The following is a 17353-nucleotide window of genomic DNA, read 5'->3' as shown; positions in this document are numbered from 1 at the left end:
TCATTGACCGATTCGATTGAAGTCAGAATAGATTTGATACCGTCTTAATATCAGGGATTTAACGGTATCGTCCCCATATTCCACGTCACCTGCAGGGTTCCGGTGCGTCAAAACACGACCACGTGACCGGAACAAAGCCGGAATTAAAACTGTTTTTTTTTTTTTTTTTTTACCTGTTCATAATTTTTTCCAGTATATTGATGGCACAAAATGAGGGACCGTCAAGACACGTTGTATTACATCTAAGACCAAAAGGGTTTTGATTAAATAAAACCTCTGTGTCCTATTTTTTTTTTTTTTTTTTGTCATTGTTGACTATTTTGATAAAATAAATTAAAGTTTCTGACTGTTATGTAATAATTAAATACTTCTGACAAACATATTTATAAATAAAGACAGATTTTAAAAATTAAAGACCTCTTTATTTTTTATGAAAGAAACTGAGCAATAACTCAGTTAATATAAGGACATCATATAAGGACAAAAACACTTTAAAAAACATTATTTAAACAAAAGATACAGACAAATAATACCCCTTTCCCTCTTTTTGTTTAATTGTTTTTAGTTTTTTATGGTGGAACGGAAAAGCACATTTTGTGTTTCCCCACCGGACTAATAACATTTCACGTACCGTGCGTCTCGCCATTTTGGCTCTTCAGTTTCACCTTCGCCACAGTTGCTGCGTCGAGACTGTTTGGAAACTGTCTTCTGAAAGCTCTTCCTGTGCTATATCCACCGTGAACTGTAAACTGTGACAGTTCGTGAGTTCATTTGCTAACATGGCCGCCTCGTGGCTGCTGAAGAGATGGTGCTCCACAGCAGCCACAGTGACAACCAAGGGCACACGATGGCAAAGACTGATAAACAGTCGCGCAGGTAGGACTAAGACCTCGCTTATTATTTTTGCTGAGTACATAAGTTGAAAGATAATTCATGTTCATGTTGCCTTTAGGTGGTCAGTCACGTGAGTCATTTGTACATTTCTTTTAGTTCTCTGAATTTGCTGCAGTGCAGGCGTGTTAATTGTATCTACAGATATACAACTGTATTTGTATTAAACATATATTCCATTGCAATAGCCTAATTGTTGGAATCAAGTCATTTAACGTTACACGATGACGGATAGGACACTCAAGACTCACACATAATTCTTAACTATCAGGAGAAAATTCACCAGTGTTCATCCTGTCAGAGTCTAATGTCAATTTAACTTATTTTGCTGGGCTGTAATGCTTATGGGGAATCTGTTGATAATTTCGAAAAGGTTTTTAACCAAGTAAATCCAAATGTAGTCTTAAGGTTTTTAGTAAAAAATAAAAATAAATCTTAAACATCTTTTGTTTTATTTTTGAATAACAAAATCTGGCCCGCCATGAAAAACCATAGGAGATGGAGTGGCATTAAAAACCAGAGAGAGAAAAAAAAAACTATTTAGTTTGCTAACTATTTTTCTAACTCTGTCTGTTACTAAGAAGAAGATGCTTCCGTATTGCATGTCTAATTTTTTTTATTGCATTATTTTATGTATAATGTGTCAATAGGAAAATTTTATTAATTGAATGTTAATCAAGATCTGCTATTTTCTTCACTGTTTTCAGGTGTATGGTGCCGTAGTCTTTTAAGCGATTATAAGGAAGCTTGTCGCGAGGCAGTTTTGGGGGCTCGGGATCGACCCCTCAAAGCTTCAGTATACCTGGGTCTTCTAGGAGGAATGTACGCCTGCTATTACACCAATCCTGATGATGGTTCCTTTGAGACCAGCTTGCTGGAAACCTCCAACCGCCTGGCTCTCTTGTCACCATGGATACGCAGTGGCACCTCAGATGGACACGTCCAGACCCTCGTGAAACTGCGAAACGAGGGCAAGCTGCGCTATGCCAGTCTGGGCATTGCCTCTTTGACTTATTACACAGACTACAACTCTGAGTCCAGCCTGTATGAGGCGCGTTGTTCAGCAATCTCTGTGCCCTGGACAGAGCTGCCCAAACGCGTGCTGGATGTGGGCTTTGTGGGACGCTGGTGGGTGCTTGATCATAAAATGAAGGATTTTGATATAAATGAGGAGGAGTTCAAACATCTTCCTCCTGCTCTGGTGGCAACAGCCCCCCCGTCTCCCCAGATAACAGAAAGGAATGAAAAGCTTCATCAGGAATCGTGGAAAGCTGTGGTGATGGAGGATGAGAGCAATGAATTAGATGGTATACAAAAAGACCTGGACATTTCTGTTAAAGGAAAGGAAATCAACACAACATAGAGAGCACAGACTTCTTTATGAACATGTTAGATTGAGTGCTGTATCTCACAAATGACCCCAGTGATCATGCTTGCAAGAATCAGCTGTTGATAAGAATTGAAAAGTAAAAATCATTATTATAATGTGTTTATGGAAGTAAGCAACATTATATTGTGGTCTGTTACTACTGCTAAAGTTGTGCAAATGACTGGTTAACTGCAAATACATTAAAACATGCTGACCTTGTTTTATATGACAGAATAGCACAACACTAAATAAACTGATCAAAAATATATCTCTGTCAAATTTCTTTTAAGTAGCAATATTTTGCAAAAATGGGGCAATGCATCAAAACATAAGTTACAAAAATGTATTTACATGTATAAGTGTGTGTATATATATATATATGCTGTTCTTTTGAAATTTCTATTCATTAAGCGGCGCAACTGTTTTTAACATTGATAATAATAATTGTTTCTTGAGCATCAAATCATCATATTAGAATGATTTCTGAAAGATCATGTGACTCTGAAGACTGGAGTAATGATGCTTAAAATTCAGCTTTTCCATCACTGGAATAGATTACATTTTAAAATATATTAAAGTAGAAAACTGTTCTTTTGAATTGTAATAATATTTCACAATATTACTGTTTTTACTGTATTTTTGATTGGTGAGCATATAGTTTCTTTGTAACTAACCAATAATATCTTTGCTGCCTTTTAAAAGGAGTTAATTTAAAAAAAAAGAGTTGGGTTAATTATCTCCATTAATCCCATTACCTTTGACCTTCTGTTTCAATGGCTGACTTTGATTCATTTTCAAGGGAAATCCTCTTTTACATTAATCTCTTTACTCTTCCTCTCTCAGGCTTGTCCTCCTCCATTAGTCTTTCGCTCGCTCCCCCATGCAGTCCTTTCTAAGATGGTTGGTATTGATTCACTGGCTCACGAAGCAGCATTCGCCTCTTTTTTTTTCTGATTGGTATCTCAGCTCCTGGAGAGGATTGTTCATTCTGATCGTGCAGTTCTCCTGCAATAAAGCATGTGAATGCAGAGCTGACCCGTTCATGTCAAACTAGACACGGTCATATTTTCAGTAAAAGGCCAAATAATGAAACACACTTAATGATGAAATGCACTTAAGATACACTAATGAAAGTGTAGGAGCCCATTTGAAGACGTTTCTAATAATGTAACAGTGGCAGACTGCAGGGGCTCATCTGTGTGTAACTTAACCCCGCTACAGTCAATGTTGAAATAATAATGTCATTAGGGTGCATTTACAAAATGCCTAACAGAAATATTGCATGTCACTCGAGACGAGTATTAATGAGAGAAAACCTATGGCTTGCTTCAGCCAGAGGCTGAACCATCTGAAATCCTAACGATCCGCTTTTAACTTCTCCACTGTTATAAATTACTCTTACTGTTGTATATTGAAATGGTCACTTAGCATTATCACACTGCTGTTATCCAATCACTAAAGATTTTCAGCCGGTAGGAGGATGTTGCTTTAGCCTCGGGCAGCGGTATCTGATGTTTCTCAATCCTCATAATGTACTGAAGCACTCTGTCTGTCAATCGGGGTGTCCACAGGGACCCAGACATTGGCTGATTGCTAAATGGAGGAGCTTTTCTAACAGTGTAGCACTTTCTGCAAGACACTCTCAGCTCAGACACACCACTGCTGCGTCCCAATGCTTTAAAAAGTGCTGTCCCTGGCCTGCCTTATTGCTTTCAAGCTCACTGAACTGAGATAACTAGGCAGTGGAAAGCAATGGAGTGGAAGCCCACCATGTTTTTTCAGGTAGTGTCACTGCTGTCTTGTTTGCTCTTTATTCTAGGCTAAATGATGATGGAGATGGAAAACTGTTTCTCATTCATTTTTGCTTTTGTTTTGTCTTTATATTTCATGGATCCTTGTGTCTCAATTGTCAAAAGCAATGTTCGCATAACCCCATGACACTAAAATAGCTAATACAATATTTAAAGGATAGTTCAGACAAAAATGAAAATTCTGTCATAATTTATTCACACTCAAGTTGTTCCAAACCTAAGTGACATTCTTTCTTTTTAGGGAACTCAAAAGGAGATATTCTGAATATCCAAAGTGTGAAAAAAAAAAAAAAAAAAAAAATCGTTTTTATTGACATTTAACTGGGCAGTTGAGACTGCATTAGCAGAGTATTAAGTATAATTGTATGTATTTTTCAGTAAAAAGAAAGGCTTGTTTAATGCTCACTTATGATGGATATTTTGAAGAGTTTCTATTGTTTTAAGGTTGTGTGGTTACCATTGTGCTGAAGGAGGTTACATGATGATCATGGAGTCTGTTGCTTCACTCAATGAACAACAACTATATACCAAGTAGTAGTAAGAAGCACTACATACCAGTAATGAGATCAGCTGCTACTTACTTGCTCATCTCATGTTACATATAAAAATAAATGCAATTGTCTTTTTCATGCTAACATGCTATTGCTAGTTATCTAACACAGGAACTTGATTCATGTGGTTCAGCAAAACATTATTTGTTTAAATGAACTTGTTTTAGTTTTGTTTATAAACTAATTTCATGGCGTTTTCCTTTATTTTATTAAGTTCACTGAACACGCTTAACTGAATTTTTCTGAGTGCACTAAGGCATTTTTCTGGATATTTTATTTTATGTTCCACAGAAGAAAAAAAGTCAAACAGGTTTAACGCAACATGAATTTTCATCCCTTGTACTATGTTACAGTCTCCCTCATTCATCCTTCGATCGACTTGGATCCTCCCCCACCCTCCACAACCTGTCCTGTATTGACTATTGACTGTCACTCTATCCATATACTCTGCTGCCAATGTCAGACGGATATGGTGGCTGAGGCCGATCAGTGGTCAGTGTGGAAAGGGGGAGTTTGGGTTCAGCAAGGACATGTTGGGAGGGGGCCGGGGGTCATGCGTAGGGGTGAGGCAGTCTAGCCATGGCGCTGACCTCAGTAACTACAACTCCACCACCCCCTCCCGTAATGTCTGATCAATATGTCACCATAAAGGAAGAGAGTATGGAGAGCACGAGAGGGAGGAAAATGTTAAAGGCATGGCGACACAACCAGACACTGGATCCGTTAATGCAGCATCTGAAAGTAGTGCGAGTTTAAAAACACTTAAATTTCAGTGTATTAAACAGTTAAGCATAAGATGAGTTCAAATGAGCATTTACAAAACTGGTTACTGAAGCTAAAAAAAACAGCAAAATATGGATAATATGTAAGAATAATCAAAACACAAATGTGAAAATTAATTTAAAAAAAATAAAATAAATAAACATTGAGATTGTCTGGCACCAAGTGGTATACACTATTTTTAGGGTAGTGGCTCACAGAACACAAATGGTTAAGTGTCTGGCGCACAGTGAGGAAAGCATGAATGTGTGTGCATTTGTTTAAATGAGGAGAGAAAGAGAGAGTGATGAGAGAGAAACACGAGGGAAGGGGGGGGAAGTATAAAAATATAAATGTCTGTCTGGAGTGTGAAAATGTTTGAAGATGTGAGGAAATACAGATGGAGCAGGCACCCAAAAGAGAGTGAGAAAAAAAGAGTGCGCAAGAGAGTAGGGTGGGGATGAAGGGGGAGGGAAGGAAATGAAGAGTGAGGGAGAGAGAGAGAGAGAGAGAGGCAGAGGGAGAGGGGGAGGAGAAGGAAGCGGAGCGCATTCACAATTTTCATTCAAACTGACTTAGCCTGTGTGTCCCGATTTGCACTCCCTCTCTCTCTCTACACGGATACACACACACACGCACACACACACACACACACGCACACAGCAAGAGAAACACCAGACCGACTGCAGTTAAGTTAACAGCGACTAGAGGATGGCTTCAAGAAGAGTGAGAGACCGGGACGAGAAAACCAGAGGAGACCGGTGGAAGGAGTGAGAATAGAAAGAGGTGGTATGGAATTCACGAAGAGATGTCAGGGTGGAAGGTGAGTAGAAAGAGGACGAAGAGTTTTAAAATAGAAGAGAGAAAAAGGGAGGTGAAGGAATGCAGGGGTGGAACGGCCAAGCTCGACGTATGGAGGGGGGCAGAGATCGACTGGAGCCAGACTGGGTGTATGCATCTGAGAGAGTCACTGTGGTAAGTGTGTTTTTCTTCTCGAACCCCTGCCACCTCCCTAAATGAAGAGCCTGTGATCTACTGTGACTGTTTGAGCGCATGCGAGAGGACTTTTTCATTAGGATGCATTGTCATGCTGTTAGAATGTGATACAAATTTGATTTGACAAATGTGACAAGTGTTGCTTATGCGGTCAGACATCACTGCAGGACATTTTAATGTGATGTTATCCACCAAGGCATGCATGCGTGTTGTGTTTGCATGTGTTTGCATGCTAGTTAAAGCTTTGGGACATGTTCGTGGCTTGTATTTTTGACATTTTTCTTTTTTTAAGAAACATAAATGTATTTTATTTCATTTTTAACTGCTAACTTTGACTAATTGTTGGTTGTAAACATTAGTATGGAGAGTGTAATGGTCTCCTAATGGTGTGTGTGTGTGAGCGCATATGTTTGTGTATGCATGTGAGGTGATATCAATCCCCATGGAAGTGAATGGCAATTGGATTAAACTATTGATTTAGTCTGGAGCAGGTAGACATACACCCAGTTGGCCAGACGAGGGGGAAGGGCCATCCACATCTTCATCAATAATCCTCTTGCACCCAAAATTAAACTAACAGCAGTGACCGGCACAATAATGACGTGGTTGAAGTTTTTGGATGCTATGAATGATCAGCTTTTGCACTGATACAAACATACAGACTACCATGTGAACTTCACAAGCATGTTACAATGTGCTACTTCTGAACTTTTTTCATCCCAGGAAATGTGCGGTCTGTGTCTTTGTGTTATGATTTTTTTGTATTGTTTTTTATGTCTAATGTCAACGTGATGTCATTTTTTATTTTAAGACGACTTTTAAATTGTTGTAAAAGCCTGGATTCTTTTAATAAGTTTGTCAGATAGGCTAAAGTTTCCTAATTACGTGTTTCACACTCTAAAATCCAGTTTTAAAAGTTTCCCAGCGAACTTGTCGGGTCCACAAAACTGGCTGTGATGCCTATGAACTCATTCACCAAAGGGTCATGAGTTCAAGTCCCAAGTGGGGGAGGGGGGCTGCCATGGTAGCCTTATTTTTTCTTCCAGACCCTTCCCCCTTTCTTTTCCGCATCTCACACGGCCGTCATTTCAGCGGCTGGACAAACATGAACATCAGGCCTGTTACTTTTGCCTGCTCATATATAGTCAAAGATCAACCTTCACCTCATTGGCCAACTGCTGGTCCCGTTTCTTGCAGATGTGGGTCTTGAGAACAGTTTCTTTGCCATTTTTGATGGCAAATAGTTGTTATGTAACCTTCCAAAAGTCTTTTAAAACTTGCTTTCATGTTTGAGATTGCATACACACCGCACCGTCTGTTTGCACGTGCATACGTGAGCGTGTTCCAAATGCATCGAGCAAACAAACGGACGAGGCGCATTTCAGACACCCCTCTTTCATAGGAAATGAGACCCTTTGACCTTTGCCATTCAGTCTGTCTGGAAATGCATAGCCTGGAATCGATCAACACCCCCTTGCCCAGACATGCACTCACCACCTCCACTCTGCCCGCTCTCTTGATTCCTCCTTCCCCCTTACATTTTTCTCTTTCTCTCCAATCGGCAACCCTCTGTTCCCGCTCACTCTCAGCTCCTGGTCCCTTCCCCCCACGATCAGATAATAGACCCCACAGAGCTCATGCTATACTTCATGCAGCGCTCTACGCCCGCTTCCCTGTGCATATGACCAGATCTCCAAAGCCTCCAATGCTCACACAAAACTTCCCCTCAGCGACTGTGAGAGCACAATCTCATATGGCCCAAACATTTATTTGTCCTGGTCAAAATTTATGCTAAATATAGGCTGGGTTGATTGCAATTTCATTGCAATATGTATTTTAAGGGCCAAGAAAACATATTCAATCTTAAAATGTAGAGGAAATGCTGAGGAAATGAAAAATTTGTGTGTACGTACGTATGTGTAAATATATATATATATATATATATATATATGTGTCTACTGTAGGGATGGGTCGTAGATTTGTTATTGTGTATTAAAGTGGTTAAGATATTTGAAACTAGTTGGGGTAGGAATGTAAGTAGTATCATGTGAGGTATTCTTGAGCTATGTTTATGTAATTTTTTTGGTGTGCATGTCTAAAATTACACAATTCCAGCATTTCCAAAGTATATGCAGTCCCAGGCGAGTCTCAGTGAACATTCAACGCTGTCGGTGAGTTTGCAAGTCAAAGAAACCATCGAGTGTTGAGTGTACCCTGCCTCTTGAACACACTCCGACCACACGGACCTTCTGAGTGCCAGCAACTACATGTGCGAGTCCATTTTGTTGCTGAGCTGGCCAAGATGGCTGCTGTAGTGTCTCTAAAGCTGTCCCAGCTGATCAGTGAAGCGAGAGACTGTATTCTGCATCTACTGTCACAGCTCTGGGTCCTGATTCACATTCATTGCTGTCGGTGGGTTTTATCTATTCGACTCGCCGGACAATGAATGAGAACTATGGCTCTTCCTGCACTAATGTACACAAAAGCAGTGGGTTGAAAAAATAAGCACTGTTAATCTTTTTCACTATTAGTCATGTCACTCAACACATGTACATCATAGAAGGTCAATAAACAGGGTGTGAAATAAGAATTTTGTTGTTGTTTTTTTACTGCATGTTGTGTGAGTTAAAGGGAAAGTTCGACCAAATATGAAAATTCTGCACTTCTATTAATGCAGTCCGTAGTTTTTCCTCTTGGCGCCATCTCTGTTTGAAATCTGCAATTGAAGTTATTCGCGGAATTATCAACTTTACGTGGGTTGCGCCTCGGCATGGCACAGCGCGGATGAATCCAATGTTTTGAGGAAGATGTGTGGCTGTCAGTCGCCGCGCCGGTGTGGATACTGGCATTCGGAATCTCAGATTCTTACTTTTTGGAAGTATGACCAACATAAGAATTTTCACTGGAAAATGTCATCTAAACAAGTAACATCCACTTTTGTTCTGGCCAACTAAGGGAAATTTAAGGCTGATTAAATCTAACGATCGCTTATCATATCACTTCAAACCGTGCAAATTATACTTTGTTCTCAAATTGTTAATGTTAACAACATCAGCATTGCGTGAATGCCCTTCTGATATTTATCCTTGTTTTCGCATTGGGCCCTGTTGCAGTCTCTTTTTTTCTGTAGCCACTCCGAAGTCCCAAGTCTTTTGCATTTTACAACGGGTGAATCTCCACTTTTCACTGGTGACTGTCATTTGAAACTTTCTGGATCCGCCATCAAATTGATAAGTTTAATTATATCAAGTGCTGTGAAAAAAGGCTATAAATCTCCACCACCAACATCCTCACACACAATATAGCCTAGCTGAGACTCCTTCTTTATGTGTACAGATGTGACGTAAAGACGCAAAGACATGCTCGAATTTCCCACGGAAATCCAGCAGTACCACTGGAATTAAAAACATTATTACAAACTTACCGTTTTGAATCAAGCTAAGGCAAGCAGATAGTTTTGAACACTGCCTGGTTATGTACTTGCTCAAAAAATTATTTTGGATAATTTTTAACCCAAAATGCAGGAATGCAGCTTTAAGCTTTTATTCTGTATTATGTCAAATATCTTTTCTAAATTCCAGAGAAGAAAGTCATACAGGTTTGGAATGACGCGAGGGTGAAAAACGTGACAGATTTATTATTTTTTGGTAATATTTTGGTAATATTTTTATGTTTTCTTTTAAAAAATGACTTGTATATTCCTGCTGCCATTGGTTTGGAAGCCACAGTGTCTAAGGAAAACCCTAGAGCCAGCAAATCGGCTCACTGACCAATGTGACCCACACAGACATAGACAGAGTCAACATTACTCACAACGCAGAGTTCTTCCTCGGGCACAGTATGCATGTAGCTAAAAATGGTCTGGCGAATCTAAAAGGTGGATCACCAGGGAAACTCTCATGACTCTACAGAATGTATAAGGGCGTATTGAACTCCTCACAAGACAAAGCTTTGAATTTTGAGAATAAATAAAGGAGCTCTTGAGGAACTGTGTGCTATTATTAGGTTCTGTGCACACATAGAAAGAACAGGCTTTAATGAATGAACCCATATGGATGGGGGTTCTGTGACAAAGCTGTTCCCACACTGTGAACGAGAGCTTCACTTTACCTCCCAGCAGCAAGTCATTTGAGAACTACAGCTATGAGCAAGAGGGAATCGCAATCTTCAATCAATTACTATCACAAAGGTCCTATACCCAAACAATACTACATGTATGCCGCATGCTGTGTCACATCAGAATAATAACTTACTGCTGTGTCTTTGACCCAGTTCATTGTGGTGGTGGTTCAATGGGGTCGGCAGCCAATTAGAGTGTGACTCCAGTAATTGGGTTTGACCGGATTGGTCCAAACTAAGCAGGGAAAGGGAGGCTGATTGGAGCAGTCAGCTGTCTGATCTGATTGAAGACTTCACTGTAATCAGCAGCACAAGACTCTCTGCTGGCAGACTCTCCACTACCCTCACAAGACTGTTCACTACCAGTCAGAAAAATATCAAACTTACACTACTTGGTTTACTATCTGGATCTATATATTGTTGTTCCCTCTCTGAGAAATCCATTCACTTGCTTGTTACATAGACTGCTGCAATAGTGTTTGTCTGGGTTACCAAACATTTTTAACTCACAAGCTCAGAATGCAGTTGCAGAAATCATTCTATACGTCACTCCAATTTTTTTTTTATATATATATTTTATATATAAATACATATATAGTGTCTCAGTCTACTCATTACTTCAGTTGTCAGTGCACTAGCAAGGGGGTTAGCCGAGTCAGCGTGAAATAAAATCTATTTTATGAAGTATTTTATCCATTTCTGATTGCAAAGTTGCATTAATTTTTGAGTCCTTTATACCCTGACATCAAAATCAAAAACCGATGCATAGAACCATAGTCCCTGCCCTACAATTTCTTTTCTTTTTTCATAAATCACTATATTTGGATGTGCATCGCAATGTGGAAGAAAAGATCTGTCACTACTTCTGTTTCATTAAGACAGTCCCCATTGCTACAGCACTATAGAGCACTGAAATCTTTGCTCCTTTGAAATTTGCAGAAATGCACAGGTAAAAAAAAAAAAAAACTTAAAATCAGCCTCTAAAAAGCCTGCAAAAGAGATTTTGTTTGTAATTGTATTTCACCCCTAATGTGCTTGAATGGCATCAATTCTTTTTTTAATTATTTATATTATTATTTACATTTAATTATAAAAAAAATCTTTTTTTTTTGCATTATTTTTGTATATTATGCAATTTTATTATGTCTAAATGCCATTATATAGGCCTATATACTGTATATTACATGTTTTGCTTAATTAAAAAAAAAAGAAATCAGCAGAAGCACATATTTCACAAAGGCTCTGTAATTTTTAACAGCTATAACAAATGTGCATGATGATGTATAGCAATCTTTTGATTCCTTACTATAGTGCCCAAATTCATGTTAAATGTATCCTCATTCCTGAGGGAATAGAATGAGACACACCCATAAATATAAAATACTTTCACATGTTAATATCTCTCCCCTCCACATACAAACATAGCACTCTTTGTCTTTTTTCATATCTCTGTGTTGTGTACAATCTGCAGTAGCTATTATTATATAATTTCTGTCCTCTCTGCCAGTCTCCAGGCCATGCGTTACCTCTGCTTTCACCCACACACTGCTCCATTTCCTGGGTCAATGCCGCTATCAACCTGAGAGCATTAGACACTTGAAAGAGAGGTGAAGAGAGGTCAGAGACACTTTGTCTTGTCATCACACACATCCATATCTCAGATAATGTCGGAAAGTACTCCTGTCTGGTGTTCCACTTATTAGTAACAGCTAAACACAGTAGCGAGTACACAAAGACTATCAGAGCTTATTGTGAATGAAAAAAGTTTAAATTTAGAGGACACGTCGCAAAGTCTGTGAACTTTTCTGAACAAAGATTATAATATGACTTCTACAGTCCAAAAACATTGAGAGCACACAGTCTATGGCTGTGACTTGGTTTCAACCCCTGAGAGGGGCAATGACAGTACGGGGCTCGAGGAATTTGAGCCTCCTGTGAATTCTAGATGCAAATCCTCTCGGCCACCCCATATAGAAACATATGTCAACAACAAGAGACTGTCTAAAATTGGAGCCATCATTTCAACTTAGCACACGGTGAGAGTAAAGCCAGAAAACAATAAACATTCATAACATGGTTTCATGGTGACTGAACACCACATGAAAGCGTAAGAGAGACTGAGAGCGAGAACAAAAAGCGGGTCACTCTTTAAACTGCGCGAACACAAAAAAACAGTTTTTGAAAAGGCGATTGGAAACATTTCAAGAGACTGTGCTGCTCTGACACAAAGCTTCTGCAATTTTGAGGCACAATCGCACACAGTCGGATGATAGATTTGTATTCATTATCATGGCAACAAGAGTCCTGGCGAAGAGAGAAAGAAATTGAGAGCGCGATCTGGGCAGGCCTGCAGGGCTGTTACTTCAGTCTGCGCTGATGATGAACAGTCACTCGGTCATCCCCAGTCTACACACGCACCAGAGACCTGCATCACAACACGGTGCGGGCATCCATCGCAGGCACGCAGTCATAATTCATCCCGCTGGCAGCTTGCAGGGGTCAATGCAACATAAAGCGCCGCACATGAGAGGAACACAAAGGAAACATTTTGTGATGGCTGGAAGATGTGCAATAGAAATAAACTCTCTCTTCACTTCTCAGGGAACATCAATTCGTCTTGCGGTTGAAAGATGAGAACTGTTCACTGCTTTGAAATGCAGATGTATGGGCAGAACAAGTAGAAATATAGAAGGCATTTAATCACAGAGATAAGACGGGGACCATAAATAAACAAAAGGCTTTTATAAAAATCATGATCTTAATTGATCATTAAAATCCTCTGAATCAATCTACAGCAGATTTATTATTTCTAAATAATTATTCAGCTAAAGAGGTTACAAAAGCAATGACTGAAAATTCAAACGATTCTGTTTGTATATAACTTAACACTAGTATTTTTGACTGGCGTTTAGTTATATAAAACGTTGAAATTTTACTTTCTAAACGTTCTAGTTTCTACATTACTAAAGAAAACCCTGAACATAAAAGGAGAAAATGCTCTGAGAGCATGAAACGGTTAGCGCTAAACCCAACCGGATCTCATGAGAAAACATAAATACAAAGTTCTGTCATGAAACTCTAGATGGCGCAGGCTGAAAGGTCCTTAACTCAATCTGCTTGCAATCACATTGTTCTCTAAAGGACACAGCTGCTGTATCAGTAGCCAATGAGCTCGCTGCTCAACCTTCAAATACTCGGTCAGCATTTGCTTTAGCAGTTGCAATGCTTTCAGAAACCCTCCACCTTCCCCAGCTCCACCTGTGTAGATCTGCTACGGGTGATTCATGTATGCTATATTGCGCAGCAGCAGCATGTCTTACTTGCTCACAGCAGCGTGTCGTGTATGTATTGGCAGCAATAACCAACAGCAGCGCAGCAGATCTATTCCACCAAGACCAAACATATCAACATTGTCATATCCATTACCATGTCAAACACTCTGAGAGATTTCATGACAGAACTACATTTTGGTGATTTGCACGAAAACATTTTAAAACACTTTAAAATACGGGTGCACTAAATCCATTCATTCATGCTTAACTAATAAACAGATAATTGAAATCCATGGCTTAGTGTGGATGTCAAAACCAAAATGACATATTAACAATCAGCCATGTTAAGTAATAACATAATGATACATTTTGTAAGCCTCATAGCATAATTGCCTAAGAAATAATTAATTAAAAAATGACTTAGGCAAATGTGCTATGAGGCTAACGATTTAGCTAGGCTAGTGATTAATTAAAGCAGACAACTGGAAGTTGAAGTTCAATATCTGGTCAATAGTTTGTGCTGTGGTGTACCTTGGTGTCAATTGAATGAAATGTTAGAAATGTGTCAAGCCACCAAAATTTTCATAATTTTATTTTTTTATTTTTAATGAAATATTGCAGTATTTTCTGTATTTAAATCGAATAAGCCAAGAAACTGTCATTTGCCTTTTGATAACTGTACATGCTATGATTAAGTTACATTACCTCAGTCCTTCTTTATCTCAGTTTCAGTAGAGTAGTATCATTAACCAGCCTTGAAGAGAACCTGCAGGTGTTTACCTTTAGACAATTAGTCTCAAACTGAATGTCTTCACAAAGCTTCTGTCAGGAGCTTCACTGTTTATGCGTCACCTTTCCCTATCATTACAGGGGAAATTAAAGCCTCTGTGGCATAGTGGGGGAGAGGGACCCTGCATGCTGAAAAGCAAGCAGGCCTACTTATCTCCTTGAGAGAAAATTACATGTTTGCCGCTTTCCCTATTGTTGGAAAAAGCCTGAGTATTTAGGGTTTAGATCTCAATACATTTTTATTTCAAGTCTCTATTGTACTTGATAAGGTGCAGTGTGATCATAATAATGTGTTAGGTTTTCCTATGAAGATGCTCAAAGGGGTGTGTGTGTGTGTGTGTGTGTGTGTGAGAGAGAGAGAGAGAGAGAGAGAGAGAGAGAGAGAGAGAGAGAGAGAGAGAGAGAGAGAGAGAGAGAGAGAGAGAGAGAATAAAAGACTTGGGGCTTGAACACAATACTGATTTTATGACAATATTACAAACCTTAAATCTTAAAGTTATGGATTTCACATAAAGTGCATATTGAACCATGCCATTCCAGCTCATTATAATAAATGTTTCTAAGCACTGTAGTCTAATTATGTATTGTATGTCCTCAAGCAGGATTAAATAAAAAGAGAGAGGTTGTAAGACTTCATAGGCTACACTAAACCCGCTATAGCCTATCAGCCACCCACATCTAAATATTATGGGGGTGCGGTTTTGCCTGATTCACAGCAAGTAAGCTCTCTTATTAGTCTTGATTGTGCTATTACTTTGATAATGCTGTATTATGGGCCTGAGTCCAAATCTGAGAAACATCTCTGCAAGTATATCGGAATATAATTGCAAGGATATGGTCACGATTGCAAAATAAACCCCAACCAGCCAGGCGATCAGGACTTAGGCTAAGAACAAGTCCACAGTGTTTCAACTGGTGAATCGCAAGACTGTGCAGTGAAATAAACAACAACAACAACAACAACGAAAGTAATTCTGTTTTTCTTATGCGAGACTTTAATTTTGAAAGCCGTGCGTAAAAGCTGTTGACACTTTTGTCAGACGCAGTTTAAGTAAAGAGTGCCTGAGAAAAACGTGTTGTTCCGATTCAGCCTAATTTGCGGTCGGATGAGATGTTGTCAGGCTTTATGTCAGTGTCATTAGCCTATTTTATTCTTAAGTTATTTTCGTAACTTACGAAATTAAACGTTTCTCACCTCAGAAAAGCGAACTTTCTTGTCCTCTCAGTTCGCGGCACTCTTCCATGCGCAAATGCGGTGTCCTGACATTTCATCCTACCCGTCAGATTGTCTTACTGCGCATGCGCACTTCAATATTGATTTATTTTACTAAATATTTGCATTGTTTTAAGGGTAGGGGTAGGTATGATTTAAAAAAAAATACATAATCCTTCTGTATTTTAATTGAACAATCTTTATTCAATTATTCAGTTAAAATATGTAAGGATTATTCAATTCAATTTGATAGAATTTTACTATTAATTCAATTGCGTAAATCTTAAAGGCTAAGGCCTACATTGTTTTTTTTGAGTGTGAATCATTTCCTGTGCATTTGTGAATTGCAGCACTGTGCATTCGTACATCTTCTACAAAATTATAAATAAATAATGTGCACTGGGTGTGTTTTTCCTTTTCATGTTTGTATAGCTACAATTTATCAGTGCTTTAAACTGATCGTAGGCCTATAGGCCTATATGCCGTTCTATCGATGTTGGGCAATACTTAAGTGTTTTGTAGGCTACATGCAACTTGGCTAGTTTTATAACTCAAACAAAATCTCGTAATTACGACTTTGTGAATGCAATCTTTTTCCGACATGACTTGAACGCACTAGGTAATAGCGTCATCACTGGATGATGGTGAATAGGGCTATATTAAATATATAAGATAGGCTATATACGTTTTTGTGACTTAGGACAAAACAAGTTGCTAAAGGCTCAATCTAAACCCCCAAGCCAAACAATTGTAATCGATTATACTTGATGAACATGGCGTTGGAAGATTCAGTGAATGCCTTGGAAATCTCTTATCTGGCACATCACAGATCCGATCGGAAAGGAAATATAATTGTTGTGGTTCTGTATAGCCTATTGCGTTTTTTTCTTGTAAAGAGAAAATAATAAGACGGCGAAGAGGATATTCATCTTCCTGACAGTGAATGAGCCATAGCGTTAAACAACAAATCCACCAGGCAGAAGAGGCGCCCATCTGATCGTGAGTTTAGTCAACCCTGACAACACCCCGCCAACCACAGTCTGTTTGTGTTGGTTCTGCTGTCACAAAGACTCAGTTTCCAATCCTAAGAAATGTCAAAAACATTCAGAGTTGATGACACCACTCATTCACATCATAGCTCAGTATGATCTATTACATTAACACAATGCCATTCATTCATGATGAAAAGCTCTTAGACACAAATGTGATCTCTCCGGGTCAACTGTGATTTATAGTTGGGCTATAGATTAAACATTTCCAAAGACTGGAAGTGAATTAGCTATTGATCCCTTACTGGCCTGGGTCAGTAGTGGCAGAACATGTTTTGCGAAGTGTGAAGTTTTGGCTGGTTAAAGAAATTCAATTGTTGTAGGCCCTATCTTATTAATGTTAATAAGGGAATGATGTAGATGACTTTGCTCAGATTCCAACCAACATGTGCTTTTGCTAGCTTGCATAATATGCAGCCTATGACAGGTGTTTTTGTTGTTCCTGTTTTTGTGTACGTAATACACTTGAGAACCTCGCTTTTGGATGCCACACTAAAGGAGAATTTAAACTGGCTGCTGTCCAAACTAAACAGA

General features: G+C 39.0%; 2 protein-coding genes across 3 annotated transcripts in view; both read left to right on the top strand.

Annotated features, from left to right (window-relative positions):
- Positions 1-219: 219 nt before the first annotated feature.
- Positions 220-2632, top strand: timm29 (translocase of inner mitochondrial membrane 29). Its single transcript, XM_079864573.1, has 2 exons — positions 220-876; positions 1599-2632. The coding sequence occupies exons 1-2, from the start codon at positions 780-782 to the stop codon at positions 2252-2254; spliced, it is 753 nt and encodes a 250-aa protein (XP_079720699.1). The 5' UTR covers positions 220-779; the 3' UTR covers positions 2255-2632.
- Positions 2633-5973: 3341 nt separating this feature from the next.
- The window catches only part of slc25a23b (solute carrier family 25 member 23b), a gene marked incomplete at its 5' end in the record, with an annotated part of 28377 nt that continues 16997 nt past the window's right edge, over positions 5974-17353 (top strand). The window contains one exon of one of the 2 annotated variants that reach the window (XM_079864528.1): positions 5974-6204. In XM_079864528.1, coding sequence (XP_079720654.1) covers positions 6190-6204 — 15 coding nt within the window. The other variant, XM_079864526.1, reaches the window with a different exon arrangement.

The sequence above is a fragment of the Squalius cephalus genome, assembly GCF_949319135.1.
Source record: "Squalius cephalus genome assembly, chromosome: 1".
NCBI lineage: Eukaryota > Metazoa > Chordata > Actinopteri > Cypriniformes > Leuciscidae > Squalius > Squalius cephalus.
The sequence above is the reverse complement of the archived record's forward strand: the minus strand, read 5'-3'. Positions and strand labels throughout refer to the sequence as shown.